The 22132-nt window shown below is 39.0% G+C and overlaps 1 protein-coding gene across 1 annotated transcript in view; it reads left to right on the forward strand.

Moving 5' to 3' along the window:
• The first annotated feature begins 5259 nt into the window (after positions 1 to 5259).
• Positions 5260 to 22132, forward strand: part of ERBB4 (erb-b2 receptor tyrosine kinase 4) — a 1012642-nt gene continuing 995769 nt past the window's right edge. The window contains exon 1 of the mRNA XM_058186165.1: positions 5260 to 5925. Within this exon, the coding sequence (XP_058042148.1) occupies positions 5844 to 5925 (82 nt within the window). The 5' untranslated portion in view covers positions 5260 to 5843. The remainder of the gene's footprint in view (positions 5926 to 22132) is intronic.

The following is a 22132-nucleotide window of genomic DNA, read 5'->3' on the forward strand; positions in this document are numbered from 1 at the left end:
TAGCATTTTGTTTGTATAGTAGTGATTAGAACTGGATGTTGTACTCCAAGTATGGTCTCATTAATGCACTATAGAGTGGGTACTATCACTTCGTGTAATGTTGCTGCTATTCCTCTGTTGATGCACCCTAGGACTGCATTGGATTTTATGGCAGCTGCTGCACACTGCTGGCTTATACTTAAGTGGTGGTTCACTAGGACACCACTTAAATATAAGCTACTACTGTTGAGCCAGTATTTTATCTGTATGTGTATGTTTGGTTTTTCCTGCCTAAGTGTAGGACCTTGCATTTTTCAGCAACGAACTGCATCATGTTGACTATGGCCCAATGTTCAAGTCTGTCGAGATCCTTCTGAATTTTGAGTCTATCTACCAAAGTGTTAACAATTGCCCGAAGCTTAGTGTCATCTGCAAATTTAATGAAACTCCCATTTTACCCCCTCATCTAGATCATTTAGAAAGATGTTGAAGAACAATGGGCCCATACCTTGAGGTACCCCCACTGGATGTTTCCCACCAGGTAGATGCCATTCCATTAAGGACTGTAGTTTGAGTGCAGTTTGTTGGCTAATTGTGACTCCATCTGGTGGCAGTACTCACTATCCCATATTGTTTTATCTTATCAAGAAGTATAAAGTCTAAATGAAGTGAAATGGATGCTGAAGTCTAAATAAAGTATATAATATAATAGATTTAAATTTAATGTCAACCGCTTTAATCTAGATTGCAGAAAATATGACTTCTGTAACAGAATCATCAGTGCTTGGAACACTTTACCTGACTCTGTGGTCTCTTCCCATAATCCTAAAAGCTTTAACCAAAAACTTTCTACTATTGACCTCACCCCATTCCTAAGAGGACCATAAGGGGCGTGCATAAGCGCACAAACGTGCCTACCGTTCCTGTCCTATTGTTTTTCTTTTCTTCTTTCTATATATATGCTTATACCTCCTTATATTTACCCATATATGTTTATATACTATATAATCTTTTGTATGATTCCTACATATATTGTTGTGACAAAATAAATAAATAATAAATAAATATATAAACAGCAGACTTGAGACAGTTTCACAATGAATATCTTTGTCATAACACTGATAAAGAACACATAGAGTAATTATGTTAAATAGTTATCATGCTTGATGTTGCAAACATTACTGTACTGATTCCTTGTAAGCACGTTAGGGGCTCTCGAGTTTGTTGGACAGCTGTTCTAATAAGCCACATTATAAAGCAGGCCTCTGCAGCAGGTAACTCATCAAGTTCCAGTTCCCTTTGCTCCATTCCTGGGGTTGCTTAGGATACACTTCCCAGAAAACAGTCAGCTTCCTTTAGTAAGCATTTGTCCTGGTTCTTGTCTTCCTTTCTCAGTAAATCTCTGGATTGTCAGCATTGTTCTCATGCATCTATGCACTAACTATAGTGTGAATTAGTTTGCAATAAAACTGAATTCAGAGAAGGCTCAGATTGGCTTGTTTGCATTTATATTCTGTCTTGGATAACTTTCAGTAGTGAACAATTACAGGCAAGAAAAGCCTTGTTCCCTAGGAAAGATGTAAAGAAACCAGACAGATTTCAACACAGTGAACTGCTCAAACAAAATTAATGTAATGTACTGCATTACTCTAACAGATTTATTTCAGATCTTCACATTATTAGACATTTTTAAGAGGCTTCAATGCAGAAAAAGCGTGCGTTTTGTTCTTGCTCCAGTCTTATGTACAGTATAGAATATGTCCATAAAATGTATTATTCATATTCTAAACTGAAATTATATCTAATGGATGACAATCATGAAAATTGTGAAGGAAGGATTCTTATGTGTTCACCTTATTTTTTGTGACATTCTACACAAACCCATTTTCCTATTTAATGTATCCAGCACTGACATTTCCGAGTTCCTTGTCCATTCTTCAATTATTTCTAACCATGTTCTCTTTTCCATCCACCATTAATCCCTTTAACGTGTTCATACATTTTCTTCTGTTACTATATACAATTTCTTGCCAATAAATTCCTAATTTTCCAGTCTATCCAGGATAAAGCATGAAAAGTAAAGCAGCTGATGAAAAATAAATTGATATGCCTAATTTATGTTCATATGCAGCATTCATTTATATAACAGATGCAAATAGCACCTTTATTCCTAAAAAGAAATTAACAAAAAAGGTATTTAACAGAATCCAAATGATTTCAGGAAGCATGCTATTGCAATAAGCTTGTGTCAGAATTTTCAGGCTAGATATGGATGCTGGTTTGAACAGTCCAGCCTTCAAACGTTCTTGGGAAATATCTAGTATTCATCATCTAGGCTATTGTAATATCTCCTGAGGCATTAATCAATGACCCTCTGAGACGGTAAAGAGATCATGAACTGTGTAATAAAGGCCATGGTCTCCATTCCGTCTTTCATCATGATTCATGAATCCAATTCCTATGATTTACTAAATTGCTGCAGTAGCCACTAAAAAATCTCCATTCTGCCTCAGACCCAACATAGGTGCATGTAGGCTCCCAATATGTGAAAAGTAAGCAACAGTCTTCTTTCCAAATAGTTTGAACATAAAAGGTAGTACTGTGTGTGTGTTTTGTGTATATAGTGTGACATTTATAGTCAAAAACATATGGAGGTCACAGGGTGCTCATTTGTGCTCTTGGCAGGGCAAATGTGGGAATTCATATCATTTAGGATGGGGCTCCGTGTATTGTAACTTGTGGAAACTGGAGAATTTGTCTGATAACTTAAATATATAATTGCAGATTAATATGGGGAAATGCTAAACAAAAATGGGTTATTCATAGCCACACAGTTTGATTTTTTTTTTACACCAAGTGCATCATTCTTGTGCTGATTCAGGCCTTTCCAAAAGCAGACATGGGCATAATTTAACTTTAATTCTTATAATAATCCTATGAGGTAAAGATGTAGAAAGAGAATGAGAGGCCTATGATTAGCTAGTGACTACCATGGTTCAGTGATACCTTTGAGTGCATGACTGATAATTTGCCTCTCACTCAACCCCATGCTACCTGTTCAACAAACGAGACCCTGCTATATTTTTAAGAGTTCCTGCAGATCAGGAAACATGGAAATGAATCTGAGTCAGTCAATTTCAGGATGCATCAAGACAAGTGTTTCCAATTTTGCACATCTATGTGATTGTGAATGTTTATTGAATCCTGCATTTCCATATTATTATCATACCTATTTATTTTTACTTATAAAAGGAATTTACAATCCTGGAAAAGAAATAAGGGAAACAACATAGAAGGAGACTGAAGAATTACACCAGCTACAATAGGTACTTAATTACTATACTGTAGTGTGAATTTGTTTTTTTCATTAAGACAAGTGGGGAAACCCATTAGACTGACCAAATATGATAGAGCTGGATGAATTTGTAAGGGAAAACACAACCTGTTCTTTTATTCTCTGAAATAAAAGCTTCGTTAAAACAAGACCATTAGGAATGACTATGAAATTATTTCCATCTGTCTTTTCTCCATATTTCCAAATTGCCTTATCTTGTTTACAGCAGGACACCAAAACCTGGGAAATATGTCAGCCCTCCAGTTTTATTTTAGCTGTGCACCTGCCCAATTTGCAGCAGTTTTAATTTAATTCTAATTCTTTGGATTCAATGAAATTCAGTGCACAATGTAACCTTGGTATGTCTAAAGTTGTGGTCTCATGCTTGTGCTCAGAGCGTACTCAGAAGCTTATGACAGGCTATGTTTCATTGAAGTACACTTACCTTATGTCCCCAGGAAAAGCAGAGGGAAAGTGCAAAGATAAGAACAGAACGGAAGTAATTAAAGAGAGCAAATGTTCATTTGAATTATAGCTATTATGTGAGACCAATATATACAGTAGTGCTGCAAGCAGGTGCTGCACACCAGACAACCGTTTTGGTACTGTCCATCCATTTCAAGCACAATAAGGACACAAAGTGGAACCAATCTTAAAAGGTTCACAGCATTCCGTTATTTATATTATACATAACAGAGAGATTGTTCATCTAAAAGATTTAACAGGAAAACAAGCAAATGTTAGGAGAATTCCAAAGTCTATGCACTGTTTGTTTAATATGTATTATTGATAAAAAATAAACGACAGCATGATTCTAATTCTTAATAATTTCTGCGGGTGTATAAGCACACGAACCTTTCCACCTTCCTTCGAATCTTGCACACTCCCCCCCACTTCCCAAACGATACATCCTACAAGAAAGGCTTTCCCTATCGGAAGCTTTTAGTCTGTTGGAGGTTGTCCGTAAACCAGGCCGAATGTTTTGCGTGTAAAGGGAAAGTTTTTAGAAAAATCGCCGCCGGCAAATTGCAGCGTCGAATCTTTGGGAATGTCAGGTTTCTACCGTCGATCTCCGCAAAAAAAAAAAAAAAATCAGCCGCGGAGGGGGACCGTTGCCAATCGCCCTTTCTGCAGCTGTATTCGCGCTGTGTCCAAGGATCGACGCTCTTTCAAAAAAGCCTTGGCATAATCTGTTAGCCGCTTCTTGTTTCGCTTCTCTCTTTTCTGCCGGCAAAACAGAACTTTTTAAACTTCCAAGCCTTTTGCTACAGTATTTGCCTCCACTCTTCGGGACAAATCCGAGTCATGGAAGAAACTGCGCCTTCCGTAGAGAAGAAAACTGCGGGATGAAGATGGGAGTCAGCCTCACGCCGTGTTCTCTTTCTTTTTTGCAGTTCGGAAAACGCCGAAGATGCGATCCTATCGACCATCTAGAGAAATTTTCTTCCTAATGATTATGGACAGGATCGGATTGTGCCTAGTGTTAGGGACGGGAATGGGAAAGGAAACGGATTGTTGTAACGGAGAGAACCCCCCTTGATCTGGAACTCCGACGGAGCAAATAAATCTGCAAGAAAAGTGTTAAGCGAAAAATAGAGCGCGCACAAGACACAAAATCGTTTTCGTCCCCTGCCTACTCCGAAAAGGCACATTGTTGCGCTTACTGGCAGCGGCTGCCTTTGCATCGCTCCATGGTAACCTGCGGGCAGCAGCCGCGCGCCCCGACGAATACACGCGCCCGGTTCCAGTGACAGGTGTTTCCCGGGTATTTTGATGGCGCGAGGGAGGGGGGAAGGAGGGGGGAAAGAGAACGACTGATCCCAGAACACTGGGCAGGGAGGCGGGCAGAGGGCGTGGCCTCTCCAGTTAAGCGGCAAAGAGGGGGCGGGGTTGGACTGAGTTGGTCCAACCTATCGTCTCCTCCTCTTCCTCCTCCTCCTCCCCCCCTTTGTGGTGGGGGGGCGGGGGGGCAGCTTGGTTTGTTAATCGGCGAAGCCGCCGGAGCTCCGGGAGTCAATGGAAGTGGTTTTCCTATCTCGGCAGCTGCTGCAAGCGAGCGAAAGAAGCGGAAGGAAAGGGGGAGACGGGAACATCAACTAACGCCCCCGCACGAATCCCTCCATCCCCCCTTCGCTTGAAAGACCGGGGGGACACGGAGAGTGAAGGCAGGGATAAAAGCCAGCCGGCTCCGAAGGGAAATTGCGGGCACACCGGCGGATTTTGATCGGGAAGTAACTTTTGGGCGTCCTTGGATTGTGGCTCGGGAGAAACTTCCTCGGCTTCCCCTCGGAGCTCGGGGCCGCGCGTCGGAGCGAGACCAGCCTGTTCACACCTCGGGAGGAAAGGGAGCGAACTGCTGGCTGGCGTCGTCCCGGCGCAGGAGAAGCAAGTCGCGGAGGCCATGCGAGCGTCGCGACCCCGGAGCTGAGGAGGAGACGTCCTCGTCCTTTCGGGGCTTCTCCTACGACGACGCCGCAACAGTAGAATTACTGACATAAATAGAGAGAGCGAGATTTTACAATAAACAAGCATGAAGCCGGTACGAAGACTCCTTTCCTGGGTGAGCCTCCTTGCCATCACCGGGACCTTCTGTCTCAGCGCTTCTCAGTCAGGTGAGATCCTGTTCCCTCTCCTTCCTTCCTGGATAGGGTGGTGGGAGGTTGCGGTTTTCCAATATTTCTCCACCTCAAGGAGCGGTTTTCTTATTCTGCGAGAAAAAGATCCTCGGACAAGATTAAAAATGGGGAGAGAGGCAGCTGAATGCCTTAATTTGCGCTTTATTTCCCGGATGACCTGGCCGCCTTTGGGCCGTTTGGTGCGTGGCGCGCTCAGAAGTTGTTGGCTTTACTGAAGGAGAGAAGGAAAAGTCCCGGGAGCTCTTGTTCTTTTGTGGGGCTCCGCTGGCGCCAGTCTGGAGATGGGCATTTCGCGGCGGAGGCGGCCTCTGGCCTCCCGTCCTTTTGGCACCTGTAGCCGGGACCCAAATCAAGCGTGTGGCGGCCGAGCTGTTGCCTGGTTTTTGCTGTTCTACGCGGGAAGGACCCAGGTGGAAGGAAAGCTAGATTGTGATGACAGATGTGGGAAAGTGAAGAGAAGGGAGAGACGAGATGCATTGGAGCACGACCCCCACTTCACTTATTGTGGGAGCCTTGAGCATCTGCCTAAATCTTCTCCCAACAGAGAAGCAGTAATTGCAGGTGCTTAACTTTAAGGATCGTGCCCGACGTCTTCTGCTTTACTTGACAAGCGGAGACCTACAAATCCCGCCATTGAATACAAATGTGGGATTTTCTCGCGCGGTTCTCTCTCTCTCTCTCTCCCCCCTCTCCCTCCCCCCCCTTGTCTCTGTAAACAGGGGAGTCTTTCTCCTTCTGTACTGAATGGGCGACGGCGGCGAGAAAGATCGAGTGTGGCTCGTTCTCCACCCTTGATTTTGAATAAATTCGCCGGCTCCCCTTCGGAGTGGCTAGTACTTGCTGGCTACTTCTCTCGTAGACTCAAGGGCCAGCTGGGAAGGTTGGGTGGCCAAGCGTGTCCTGGACGCATGATGCAAGGACAAGCGCTTAGATGTGGTTTCCTGAGAATCCCGGGTGACCGAAGGTTTTGAATTCTCTTGCTGGGATTACTCCGAGTAGCATGTTCGGGACATTTTCTTCCCAGTCTGATCTTAATCAGGCTTTCGTAGAAGTAAAGGGTCCGGCGGATTTCACTGCGATCTCCTTCTCCTTAAGGCAGTTTTAACCAATTGCCTCAACGGACCACACAGGAATCTAGGGCTTCAGATATCATGTGTACAGCATACGTGCGAAGCCACCAGTAAGAGCATTTTCTCCATTCCTGGCCTGAGTGTTCTTGACGCTCTTCTCTGTTGTGTGTCACCCTCGTTTCCCAACTTGTTGGGGCATTACTTTTGCCTCCAAAGGAATACAGGGTGCTATCCTGTCCCCCATTTCCATCTTGGCTTTGTCTTTGCCACTTTTAATTGTCTTCTCCCTGTTTTCAGTGCCCCTACAACAGTGGAGGCAACAGTATATGGACATTTCAGAGACGGCTATATATGTTATGCATTTTGGCCAAAGCAATCCTAGAATTCACTTAAACTTTCTGAAGTCTGCAGGGCTTGTATTGTCTAAATAATTTTGAGCAAATATTTATTGACATTTTTGCTCAAAGTGTACAGTCCCATGATTTCATGGTACTGTGATAAATTATTAAGTGATCAGTTGGCTTATATTTTAGACAGGTAACCGTGGGATTAAACACTAAAATATATGGGCACCTCTGTAGGAAAAATTATTTACATGTGTGTGTGATAATGAGAATGTGTATAACTACGAAGATTTGCATTGTACACATAGGCTGCATCAAATTCTTATTGTACTAAATGAAACAAACAAAAACAAATTGTTGGAGTGTATTTATTTGTGCTATGAGCAGGACAAATGAAAACCAACGTCACTTACATATTGCATAAATTCTCTTGTATATGCCCCTGAAATGAGAAGTCCTTTTACATTTTCCTTTCATTTCAGTTGCTCTTTTACAAAAGTCTTTCACAGTGGATTGAGCTCTTCATAACCAGAACCCACATAACAACCACTGCCTGTTTCAGTTGGGCTGTCTGTGAAGGACTAATCTTGTGACAGATCTATGCAAAGAGTTTCTCTCGCTCTTTCTCTCCCCCCCCCCCTCCTTCAGCCAGTGGCAGTTCAGAAGAGTTTGTTTTGGTCCAAATGAGAAATTAAGTGTGGATAAGTAAACTGAGCTGCCAGAGGGCAACAAGATGTTGAGTGAATTGCTTTTAGATGATACAAATTAAGGAAATGAGGGAAGACAATCTGCTTCTTGCATTATTAGACACAGCTTACAGTTGGCAGGGAGGGAAAAGTTGCATATTTTTGAAATGTTAATTTCTGAAGAAATGGGAAATGCACCTTATTTACTGCTCTATGTCAATTGTATAGAAGAACAATCTGTTTTTTGTTTTGCTACAGTAGGAAAAACAATTAAGGAAAGAATTTTTGTTCTTTATATAATCCTCCAAAGAAAACAGAAAATATTTATCTATATAATTGTCTCTTTCCTTTATTGCTTGATTTATGTATGGACAACTCAGACCCTTTAAAATTTTATTCAGAAAGAATCTTGAGATGTGTAACTGTCAATCTGGTTCAGAAAGCAGTTGCATGGATTACTTAAATATGAATTAGTTGTTTACATTTTTGCTGCAGGAAATTTGATAAACAAATAACTGAAGAAAGGAAACATGTTATATTGGGTGTCAGAATCTTGCTTACTGCAAAATCAAGTTTCATGAATCCAGTGAAAAAAATAATTTCATTTGATTTAATGGAAATATCATGTTACAGCCTGATAAATGTATAGCCAAATCCTACATAATATATTTTCATAAATCCTTTTGGTCTGATTAAATTGAGCATAAACATAAGAAAATAGTTCTAGTTTATACCTAAGATTCCCATTACTTGATTCTTCTCCATAGCACCATCCTTTTATATTAGTATCATCATGACTTACAACATACAAAACATACCTCTTTCAAAATGTGTAGCTGGATGTCAGTTAGATTTGACCAAGCATTCAAATCCATGCATATTGAATTGCGCTGTTTAATTTGGATCTCTATTGAACATTCAGGCAGGCCACTTGTCCCTTTCATTTTTAAGATGTCACCAAACATTGTTGAGGAAACAGAGATAAAACTGGGAATCTGACTGCATGTGAGCCAGATAATGATGTTGGAGCTGAGAACAAAAAAATAGACTTAGGTAAAACTCTATTTACATGTAAAGCACTATGCTGCCAACAAACTGACAAGTTGATCCGATCAAACATTTAAAACATTTTCCATGCTATATTTGCATGTATTGCAGTTTTTGGATTGTATTGTTCCATTGCATAGAAAATCCAAGATCTTGGATTGTATTGTTCCATTGCATAGAAAAAAATATGATTATTGCAGTCTATTATATTTCCAAAATGATCATGTAAGATTTTAAACCTGATTTAGTTAAAGATAAATGTGTGCATTTGAATATATTCTCACAGACAGTGATGTTAAAAAGTTTGGCAAATATGAGCTGTTAAAAATTGCATATTGTATATTGTGGCTCGTTATTCTGTTTGTATCAGATCAAGCTTCCTAATATATATAGAGAAAAATGGAATATTCTATCTTACAATAATTGTTTTAGGGGATTTCTTTCAGGCTTGTACTATTTTCCTCTTTAAAATGATATTGGCAGTTTGCTTTCTGTTTCATGAATTGTATTTTGGTCCCTTGTCTATTTTTAAACTGCTGTTTTCTTTGTATTGCCTTCTGTTACGGTTTTCTATTGGTAGTTCCAGGATATTAATAATTCTACTTATTTTTACGCAAGCCTTTCTTCTCTGGTAGCCATAGCTGAAATATCATTTCTTATTCTGTCTGGGCTTTTTTCCCTTTGTTCTCTCCTTGCCAGCTAGCCTCCCTTCCTGTTATCCTTATTTATTCTATATTTCTTTGCTGTTCTATTACTTTTTTCCTTAGTCTTTCCCTGCCACATCCCCGCATTATTACTTTGTTACTTACCATTGTTTTTACTGTGTGGTTAGCGTTAATCACCTCGATCCATAGCTCAATGAAGCAGAGCACTTGCACTTAAATAGTGCAGTCCTGTTTATTTAGAAATCATACGTATGTAATAATTTCAGAGTCAAAGTGTAATATTACTGTGCTAGACATTTACAATTTGAAAAGATTCTAAGGAATATTTTGAAAAAACAAATAGGGGTGACTCACTAGGATCTACTGATGTTTTGACTGCCTTAGGTTTCATAGTACAGTCCCACTGACCATATCATTTCAGATCTAAGCCTTTCAGTTTAACTTGACTGTGGATTACTTCCTGAGCCACTTTCTATTCAGTCCTGTCTGACAGAGCTGGCTGAATGGACAATCACTATTCCACCATCCAGATTTATTCCTGAAAGAAAATAACATGGCATTGATCCAAGGTCAGCTGCTCTTTTAAAACACTGACTCCCAAGGCTGAATTGGTCCTTAAAGGAATGCTTATGCATCCCTCGGGTACCATCTCTTACAATCTCTCTTCAGTGGAAAAGGAAGAAAGCAGCTCTCTCTAATGGAAGAGTAAAACAAGAATTGTTTTAATTGTTAACATCTACTGGTCCATTGTTTACTTATTATCTCATGATGGATGTATTCCCTGAAGAGTTCAGTGTATTATGCTGCGATCTACAACACGCTTTGCTCTGTAGGGCTTCTTATGCAACATCATATATTTCAGTGAGAGTTTAGTAAAGTGCTCCCAAGTGGGTGGTTGAGAGCCTTCAGTTCAATCCACCACATGGATTGAGATTGCATATATGTGTCTCTTAACACATTTAAGAGAAATCAATATAGAGGCCACTTATAGTGTAATGGGGCCAGTATCTGTTGAGTTAGATATTTGTTTCAGATCCAAAATCCAAGGAACTCCGAATTAAAAATCAGTAAGTCTGTCTTGTTAGTAAGGATAATCACAATTATTAGCCACTTACATACAGTAGTCTGATGAATGAATGAATGAATGAATGAATGAATGAATTCAATAACAAATTGCTATTTGTCCATAATGAACTGAAAGTTATAAGACTATGTTAACGGAACCTTTACATTTGACTCATTGTTCACTCAGGTTCTTCCTTTGAAACTACTGCAGTTTTCCATGGCCTTTGGGCAGGGGGAAATTTTGACTTTCTTAGGTATTACTGTAACTAAGAATCAAGCCTTATCCATATGCCATATTCTGCACAGTTGATAGACTCCATAGATATCAATAATAATGTCTGATAACATATAAGTATTATTTTACTTTGTGTATGATTCACTGGGAAGTTTCATGGCATAATAACCATTGAAATTAACACAAGTTTTGTCTACAGCCGTATTACCCTGAAAATGGCCAATCTTGTCTGATCTTGGAAGCTAAGCAAGGTCAGGCCCGGTTAGTACTTGAATGGGAGAAATTAATAGAATTTTGTTAAGAGTTGTGTGTGTATGACATGGCCATCCCCCCTTCCAATTAATTGATTCACTTGCTGCACACAATGTCAAATGGCTTGATTAATCATCTGGCAGTTATATTTTGGACTTCCTAGTTTCTGCAAAGTAGGTTGGCAAGCTATTATTTCCCTTGCCATAATATCCATCTCACTTGTTCACCTTCTGCCTCTTCAATTTTGACAGGTTTGTACACATACCCATTTAGTCCTGTCCATTTTTGACTCCCCCTCCTTCCTCATGGCCATGGGACAGCATACAAAGCCAAAAGTCTTGAGAAATCTGAGTACCTAGTGATACTGATTACTTCTGATCACATTTGGGACCAGAATTTTGGTCGCTAAGTGATGCAGTCATAAAGCAAGACATCACCTGATTGTGCATAGCAACCACAATCTCAGCACTCTAATTGACATCGTTAAGTAAATGGTGGTTAGTTGAAGACTCAACCCAATCAAGCCATTCCAGACTTGGTCCTACCCATTCCTGAGCTTTAGTAAGGTAAGTGATTATCTCCAACTCCTTCCAGCCATCTATCTCTCCTCCTCCCAGCTCTGCCCTTTGGCCACCCTCTGTACTCTGCCTTTATGGGGTGGCAAGCAGCTCCAGAAATGTGTGGATCTGGGGCTTCTTGCCAAATCACGGAAGTTGTAGCTGCCTGAATCCAGACCCAGATCCCTTGCCATCCTGCATTCTGAGATCCCTGATGCCCTACATTCTACATCCACCTTTCCATTTTCTTGGTTCTGTTGTAGACAAGGTGTGCCTGAGCCAACTGGGGTTGGCTTTGCACTGTGAATAAATTGGGGAAATGGCTGCTTTGGGCATTTTTACTCATTTTTCATAGTGCAAAGCCAGCCCCATCCCTGCCCAAAGGGCACTTCTTTGCAAAAAGTTCCTAGGCAGGAATGGGGATGGATTTTCACTGTTAAAAGTGGGGAGGGGAGAGAAATCTGTTTTCAGCCTTTTCCTTCTTTTTGCAGCGCCAAATTAAGCCCAAATAGGCTTAACAGTGAAGCAGGGCATGCATCATGGATACAAAGCTAGGTCATAGCCTCAGGATAAGAATATAGCAAAAGTGAGCTGGGGCAGTGAATGAAGGCAGCAAAGGCCAAAAGAGGATAGATGGGGAGGAGATGGGGGGGGCAGAGTTGCAGTGCCTCTGCATCTTAAATGAGGGTACCTGCATTTTGATCAAATGACTGTGTGGGGAACTGCAATAGCTGTAATTTCAGGCATAGGTCATAAGTCCCTTTGTTCAGCACCATTGTAACTGTGCATAGTTGCTGAACAAATGGTTGCACGTTGAGGACACCTGTATCCTATTTTGTTGAGGCCTCTGTATGGATTTATCTTGATTACAGATGAAATAATTAAACCTCCAGTAAGATAGGTAGATTGCCAGTTGACCAGAAAGCGGTAGTTTGGACTCAGACTTATTTCAGGTTAATTTTAAATTCCTTTGGATTGTCAGGCTTAATTACCTTAGTTTGGAGTTTAAATATGTTGGGCAAAAAGGCCTGTGAATATTGGACAGGATTATTAAATTAATTTGAAAAAAATGCCCAAGATTGCTCATATACTATATCTCTAACTGCAGTTTGATGAAGCTTTTTCAGATTGCAGTGCTAAGTAAGTTCCCTTTGCACATCAAGCAGTTCCTAAAATCAACTGCAATGGTGGCCACTTGAAAAGTTGGCAGTACTAAATAAATCTCCCAAAGGCATGGGAAGCATGCAGGCTTTGTTTAGTTTTGAAGAAAGCATTTCAAGAATGACTAGCCTGTATGAGAAAACTCTGAACTGTCTTTGTACGTATGAAGGACATTTAATTGCATTATTCTGCTCCTGAAGCTCAGCAAGAAAAGGAACTCATGTATATGTAAGAGTGGTTCAGAAATTTTCCTCATCTGAATTTCTTCCCAAATTGTTAAATTCTAAACCATCTGGAGTTGTTTCCACAATGGAACAAATGGATTAGTAATACTTTATTCTTTTATTTATTACCAAATTTGAGCATAGCCATGTATCCATACAATTTTCTGCAGATCTCAATTCCTTTGTGCCTTACTCTTCGTTTATATTATCCATCCATGTGATACAATGATGTAGTCATGCATAAAATTTTGATTTGTTTTATGCATGATTGCATCAAGATTTCTTTGGTGCAGTGTGATTGAAGGAAGCATTGTGAAGCAAATTTAATTTGAAAGCACATGTGGTTTCTTTTTATCTGGTGTTTTACAACAAGATATAATGGTAAATAATAGTACATTTGTGCATTGATACAACCTTGAAAAAATAAAGAATTTTAATACAAGCTCAGTAATGATTTCACTATAGTATTTTTATCAATTCACCCATGCATGCACATCTTGCATACGGAAGGAAAATCTTTATATGAATTTAAGACTATGACAAATTGTACATGTCCCTGTTCTACACTTCATGAAAAAAAATACTAGTTATTTACCTCATAACTTTAAGTAGAAATCCTGTTCTTATTTAACTTCTAGTTAAGTTAAAATATAGTAAGATGAAATAAAAGCCTTGGAATAAAATTTGGGAATTTTTTAGTGTGTATAAGTTGTAGTTTTTAATTGAAAGTCATTGTTATATGCAAAACCTGTTCAAATTCTTGCCTGGAAATAAGTTAGCATTTTTATCACTTAATGCAATTTTCAGATATTATAGTAAACAGAAGTTCCTGTTTCTTTCAGAAAAAGACAACACTCCACCCCAGAATGGACATTTGTCTAGTTTATTAAAAAGCTTACCGTAATTATGCTAAGGGCAGGAGCCCCTCTATTTTTTTTTTCAAAACATGAAAAAAAGACAATGTTACTAAAAACTGACAGTTAAGTATTGAGAATTAGTAGCATGGTTTCCCACTATTTTACAGCATTTTAATATTAATTTAACCTTATTAAGATAACCTTTTAATTTGCTTCCCAGGAACCTGGAGGGCAGGGAACAGAAAAATTCAGTTGTGTCACGTTTGTACTTTGTTTGGGCTGTTTACATGGGATGCCTTACTCATTGCAACTCAGGTAATGCATGGAAAAAAGTGAGAGAGAAAGAACTGATTTCTTAACCACTCTTCCTCTAAAATATTTTAAGTGGTTTCATATCATGAAATGAAATGCTTTTGCAAGTAATAAGTAATTCCATCATTATTTACCTATTTCTATTGCATGTAAGTAATGCAACTATGTAAGTATAGCATGATTTTGATGGCACTTGGTCAGTTCTTACTTATGCCACATTTGGCTTCATATGGTAGTCAAAGACCCCTCTTCATCTTTTTCTTAGTCCTTGTTTCAGCTGCTATATACATTTATTTGAAAGTGGAGCTATTTCTTACAGGGAAATGGCCTTCATGGTGAGTATTCTGATACAAGATGAATTTGGTCTTGGTTGTCATTTTGCTTGTATCTGCCCTTTTTCGTAAACCAACTTCTTTTCTGAAAAGCAGGATTTTTACAGTTATTGGCAAAACAAATAAATAAAAACATACCCTATACACTGCTTTGGCTGAGCCGTATCATTTTAAATAGAACTACTGTAGAACTGTTATATAATTAAAGCAAAATCAAAACTCTTCAAGTTCAAAGTAACCATTCTTTGTCAAACATAATTAAAACATGTCTCTTTTCATACATAACAATGGGTGCATTTAATCTGATATGTTATTAGTCTGATTCTTTTTAAATCATATGCGGCTTCTTATGTTTCAAACTGAGAAACTTTTTTGGGTCAGGCTAATGTTTCTTACTTGGTTCAGTTTAAAACTGGATCTCATATGCCTTTGTATTAATTTCATAAAGAGCTTCAGGTCAAAGTCCTCAAAGAGCAATATTCAAAAGATGATTGTATTCTGAATTCCCCTTTATAAAATATAAATACTTATTTTTAATTGTTAGATAGTGAACAATTGCATTCTGTCAAGGATAGATCAAAGATAGACATTGTTGATAACAAGCATTGGCATTTATTTTTAAGTTCTGAAAAAGTAAATCTCATTGATTTTGGGATGGAATATTAAATGGGATAGTGGTTTATTGGCCAAGATATGATCTTTTATATCAACTGAGCTTTCTTGTCATATCATTCATTGAGTAAATAAGCGATTGAACTATTGAGAATTTTATTTATTTATTGTTTATTGTTTACATTTCTATACAACCCTTCTCCCAAAGGACTCAGGGCGGTTTACAGTCAAAGATAAAACAATTGATACAAAAATTAAAACCAATTTAAAAAGAGAAAATTTAAGGTTGGCTGAACACTATAAAACCCATAAAAACCCCATTTAAAAAACCATTAGGCCAGTCCTGCGCGATGGAACAGAAATGCTTTCAGCTTGCGTCAAAAGGTCTGGAGATCAGGGAGTTGGCGGATACCTGGTGGTAGCTCGTTCCAGAGGGTTGGTGCCCCCACAAAGAAGGCCCTCCCCCTGGGTGTCGCCAGCCAACATTGTCTGGCCGACGGCACCCTGAGGAGACCCTCCCTATGAGAGCTCACTGGTAGCAGCAGGTGGTCCCATAAATAACCCGGTCCTATGCCATGGAGCGCTTTAAAGGTGGTAACCAACACCTTGAATTGCATCGAAAGACCACCGGAAGCCAGTGCAGCCTGCGCAGGAGAGGTGTTATATGGGAGCAACGAGTCGCTCCCTCTATCACCCGCGCGGCCGCATTCTGAACCAGTTGGAGCCTTCAGGTGCTCTTCAAGGGGAGCCCCATGTAGAGAGTGTTGCAGTAGTCCAGATGGGAGGTGACGAGGGCGTGATTGACTGTGCATAAGGAATCCCGGTCTAAGAAGGGACGCAACTGGCGTATCAGGTGAACCTGATAAAAACCTCCTCTGGCGACGGCCACCATATGTTCTTCCAATGACAGCCGTGCATCCAGAAGGACGCTCAGATTGCGGACCCTCTCTGTGGGGGCCAATGACTCGTCCCCCACAGTCAGCGATGGCATCAGCTGATTATACCGGGACGCCGGCATCCACAGCCACTCAGTCTTGGCGGGGTTGAGTCAGAGCCTGTTTTTCCCCATCCAGACCCGCACGGCATCCAGACACCGGGACATCAGTTCGACGGCTTCGCTGGGGTGGTTAGGGGTGGAAATGTACAGTATATAATACTTAAGTCTCATTGAAACAAGTGAGATTTGAACACAGTACTCTGTTATTGGACTTTATACAGTATCGCTTGGCATCAGAACATATAGTTTAGAATTCAAAGTTTATGTCTTCAGAGAGAAATGATAGAGATAATGAAACAGTGGTTTGAATCTTTTTTTCACTTTTTTGACTCATGTTTTGCATTGTAATGTTAAGCAAAATGTAAAACAAAAACAAAGATGCCATTTTGTTTGTTATCCGAGATTGATTGGTTTTCCAAAGTATAAACTGGCTGTGCAACTAAAAGTGTTGTATGCTGAAGTTCCAACATGTTTAGGTATTCTTTATTTAATGACCACTGGTTCAGTGACCATTCAAAGTTAAATGGCACTCAATGAGTGGTACTTTTGACTGGTCCTCAAATTTCCAGCCATTCTAGTAATCTTGGGGTTAGGTTGGTTTCAAACTGGGCACTTGGCAACCAGCCTGCACTTAGGACAGTTGCAGAAGTCACAGTCATGTAATTGTCATTTGCAACCATCTCTGCTGGCTTCTCACAAGCAAAGTCAATGGGGAAGTCAGCACGAAATGTTGCAAATCATTCCCAGTAAATCACTTGCAAACTGTCTGTGTGGTAGTGGCCACCCTCAGTCCCACTGCATTTGTGCGAAACCTTGCCAGCTATTTCTCCGCCTGGCAATAGTGACCTCCAGCCCTGCAGAGCTCATCCGGTAACTTACCAGCTAACCAGCCACCCGTTCTGCCTGGGTGGGGCAAACAGGAATATGTCCTTTTAAAATCATACTACAAGTATTTACTCTATTAATAAGGATTCCTGCCTTGGGAAGAGTGGTGGACTAGAAGATCTCCAAGGTCACTTCTAGCTCTATGTTTTTATGAATTTTATTCAATATAGGTGTTAGTAATATGAGGAGACCACAATTATTCCATATTCAGCTTTTCAACTCATAATCATAATTTTAAAATAAAGACTTATTAATTTAGATATAAATGTGATGTGAAGGCCACATTTAACTTTTGGATGTGTACCTAGGGCTGAATTTCAATAAAATCATTTTAATTGAATAAATAAATAAAATAAATACATACAATTAATGTTATTATTTGTTGCATTTTTTAAAAACAAATTCCCATTTTGTTGCATTTAATATTACAAATTCTGGCAAGTTTTCATCAGAGTCTTACAGACCATTTCTAGTATTTGGATGCATAGCACATGGCTCTGCTGGAGCTTCGAATTGTAGATTTCTGCTTTAAGCCTCTTTTCGCATTCTCGCCCAGACAGGAGTGAAATCTGCCCAGAAAAGGTAAATGTAAAAACTTACAATTTCAGAGAAAGGTAATTAAGGACCATTGTGCCCTTCTCATTGAGATAGCAACTAATTTGATAATCAGTGTGAATGCAGAAGTACTTTTAAGTCTATGAAATTATTGACAGAAGTTTCTTTTGTTAGTTACCATAGAAGCTTACTGATCCTTGGTCATTTTTTGTTCTTAGAAGATAGATTTTATGAATATTTCTATATATTTCTTTTCTTATGGGTGCTGTTGAACCTATTACCTATTAACTCTGTGTAAGAATTGCTTTGTTATGATTGAAAACACATGTTTATTTCATCCTGTTGTATTTCAAGGCTATGTACAGTGAAAAAGAAAAACAATGTCTTGACTTAAACTGATTTAGAATAGGTTTGAGATAAACAAGAAATAAATACAACTTATCAGTTGTCAAAAAGATTCCTACCTTGATGACCAGTGACTTTCTTTTAGAAAAATAGTTCTGTAAATGATTTCTTTTTGATTTGTACTTTGAGTTTCTGAAAACCATGTTTGTTTTTAGTAGGTTTTGAAGGCGGCCTTATTTATGGATTGGAAGATATAGGTTCATGGCCACATATAGCTGTGGAAACTCACTGTGTGATTTTGAAACAGTTACTACTTCTGCCTCACAGAGATGCAATTTTAGACAAGAAATTAGGAGAGGAGTGCTAGGCATACTTCACTGGACTCCTGAAAGAAAGGTGGGGTATATATCTAATAAATAGTCATTCTTATCCATGAATACGTAAAAATGACAGCAACTTTTTCTGAGACAGAAATGGAATAGAATACATTGAAATCACTGACCTACTGTTTATATTTTTTTTCATTTAGTGTCTCAGGGCTAACAGTATTCAATGCTTGGCTCCTCCTCTTCCCACCAAAAGAAGAAAATGGCTATTATTTTCTCTTTTAAATCTGGGCAACGTATATTGTTCCTCCTGAACCACAATTTTTTTTGATAAAGTCAAAATAGCTTAACAAAACTAGGTAGGTTAAAGGTATAGGTAAATGTTCCCCTCGCACATACGTGCTAGTCGTTCCCGACTCTAGGGAGCGGTGCTCATCTCTGTTTCAAAGCCGAAGAGCCAGCGCTGTCCAAAGACGTCTCCGTGGTCATGTGGCCGGCATGACTCAACGCCAAAGGCGCACAGAATGCTGTTACCTTCCCACCAAGGTGGTCCCTATTTTTTCTACTTGCATTTTTTTAGGTGCTTTCGAAACTGCTAGGTTGGCAGAAGCTGGGACAAGTAACGGGAGCTCACCCCATTACACGGCAGCACTAGGGATTTGAACCGCTGAGCTGCCGACCTTTTGATCGAGTTTACTTAAAAAAACTAAACTAAATATAAATATAAGCACATGAGTCTCTCCAAAAATAAAAAATAAATTACTTTTTAAAAAATTCATGCAAAAAATAATACCATCTTTTCATGCATGGCTTTTAACCAGGCTAGCTGAAAACAGCCACAGTAAGGAAACCTTGCAGCCATTTCAGATATAAACCTGTCATCTAATAGCAGATACTGTATATTTTATGCAAAAACATGTACAACTTGTAGATTTTGAGCAGAACGCAGAATTCAACTTTTAAGTTCAATATTGTACAGTAATGCTATTTATTTAAGCATACTATAAGTAATACTGTGCACAAATTATATAGAAATATCATAGGTTACAGGAAACATTTTCTCAGGAGAACATTTTCTGGCTATTTCACTATCTCAGAAACATTATTTCTTGCATATCCGAAATGTATAAAAACAGTTTGCTATCTAATAACTGAAAACAACTTCACTGCATTCTGATGAAGAGTTAATTGTTTAGTTTATTACTTAGGAACAAGTGTTGATCCAGCCTACTTATATTTGTTTTATTCAGACAGAAATGCCATTATTTGTTAACTTAGATTACTGACTTGTAAAGAGTGTTGTAACCAACAGTAAGAATTCAAGAGATGGAGAATTTTAATATGAAGGACATAACTGAGAGAGTATTTAAACTACAGCTTGGGTATTGAATATAAATACATTATTAAACGATCAACAATTACCCCGTGTTTGTAAGAAACAGCAGGAACAACTTACTTTATAAAGATTAATTCGTTGGGGAAGGCAAAGGGAGAGATACATTTAAATCCCCTGTGTTGAAATGGTTGGATTGTGACCCTTGAAAGCCATGTGCTCCAATCCTCTGAATGCTTACTAAGAAGTAAATCCCCTTGAAATTTGCTCTCATGTAGCTGCATTCAGGCTTGCAGACCAAATCTGGCAAGTAGTCATAATATCATCCAGAGCTGGAATTTGACGCCAACAGGAGTGGGGACATTTGTAATGGAGACAGATTTAGCATTGGGTAACAGATATGCAAACTCTTTATCGTTTGGAGATCCTCAAACAATTGCAGATTAGGTTGATATAACCATAACCCACAATAATAAAAATTAACCATCTATTTTATGTAAAATCAGATGATAGAAAGTTTAGGGAGCTTGTTTGGCTGTTGACATTGATGAATTGTTTCAAGGGAATTTCTGCTTTTTGTGTTACGTTTTAGGAATAAAAAATGTTTTAGCTAACTTACATCGGTCAGTACAGGTCTAAATTCAGAAGACCTGAAAGCAATAAACTAACAATAGCTTTTCTTGTCCTAATTTTATTACATTTAAGCCTCATCTTACTTAATGAGAACAACAACAACAACAAACAACATAATAGTAACAACAACAATAATTAATGAATAAAGTAAAAATAACAATAGTAGCCTGCAAACAAGAACTGGTGGGACCATAACATAGACAAGCAGACTTATTCAGACAGACAGGCACCTGCCACATAACACCCTGGACTTAACAGTTGTTGATAAAAAAGACAAAAAAGTATGAACAGTGGATGTGGCCGTGCCTGGAGACAGCAGAATAGAACAGAAAGAACTGGAGAAGATAGCAAAATACAAAGACCTACAAATAGAAACAGAATGACTGTAGCAAAGGCAAGCCAAAGTAGTACCAATCGTAATAGGTGACTTGGGTGCAATCCCAAAACAAGTGGAGCACCAGTTGAACACATTTTTTTTCCTAAAAAACCACCTTATTTGGAACTGTTTATACACTCAGATGTGATCTTAACAGCTCTTAGGTCCTTGTTTAAGGACTTTGACTGTTACGTTTTTACAAGTCCCAGACTGCGTGAATTGAATTGAAGATTAATTCTTATATAACAACACCAATACCAACAATAAACCCTCAGTGAGACACTGTCTTGATATGGTTGTGGGGCTTGTGTGCTCTGAGGAAGGTGAGAGCTATACCAGAGATATACAGCCATACCGGATAGGTTTCATCAGAGGAGTCAGACAAAAAGCATGTTGCTCCCATAAAAAATATGGTGAGGTGTAAATTTCAGAAAGCCATACTGGCTTGGATGTTGTTGGGTTAACAAGGTCTTCACTAGATGTTTGATTTCCTGAATATCTGGTGAAAAATGGGCTACAGGATTCAGAACTTGTGACTGAGCAACCAGGGCCAGCAGCTGCAGAAGTACTAGAAGAAAAGGTGTTTACTTGTAACAAATATATAGCCATTGAAAACACAGAAATAATGATATGTTATTACAGATCAAGTCCAACAGGAAGACGATATTTGAAACAAATGCATCAGTTCTAAAAAGAACAACATCCAGAATCAGAAATAACAGAACAGAGGCTAGCAGATAAACGTTGATTTATAATATGAAATAAAACATTCATGGAAGCAAAATTGGAAGAACTGCAAAGGTTTACCCAGGGCAAAGAAATCAAAGCCTTGTCAGAATATAGAGGCAAACCAGGGGAAATTGGCAGTAGAGGAATCCCACAGAGATATAAAACTGTTTTCATTTGGAAACCAGGCACTCTCTCCTCTGCCTCCTGAAGAACAAAGCCCTCTAACTAAAGAAGTAAAAGAATAGAAACAAAGAATAACTGAACATCTAGAACAGCACAGAAACATCAGAAGAAGGATACTTGGATTGAAACGTATTCTAAAGAAACATCTAGCACAAGCATTAAAAGATGCAAATACTGTAACATCAAGTATAAGCACCAACTCCCTTCAAGAAACAAATTCAAACATATAGGCACCTGCCACATAAGATCCTAAACTTAACTATTGTTGGTAAGAAAGAAAAAAAATCTGGATAGAGGATGTGGCAGTGCCTGGAGACAGCTGAAGAGAAAAGAAAGAACTGGAGAAGATAACAAAATGTAAAGTTCTATAAATAGAAATAGAACGACTGTGGCAAAGGCAAC

The sequence above is a fragment of the Ahaetulla prasina genome, chromosome 1, assembly GCF_028640845.1.
Source record: "Ahaetulla prasina isolate Xishuangbanna chromosome 1, ASM2864084v1, whole genome shotgun sequence".
Lineage (NCBI taxonomy): Eukaryota > Metazoa > Chordata > Lepidosauria > Squamata > Colubridae > Ahaetulla > Ahaetulla prasina.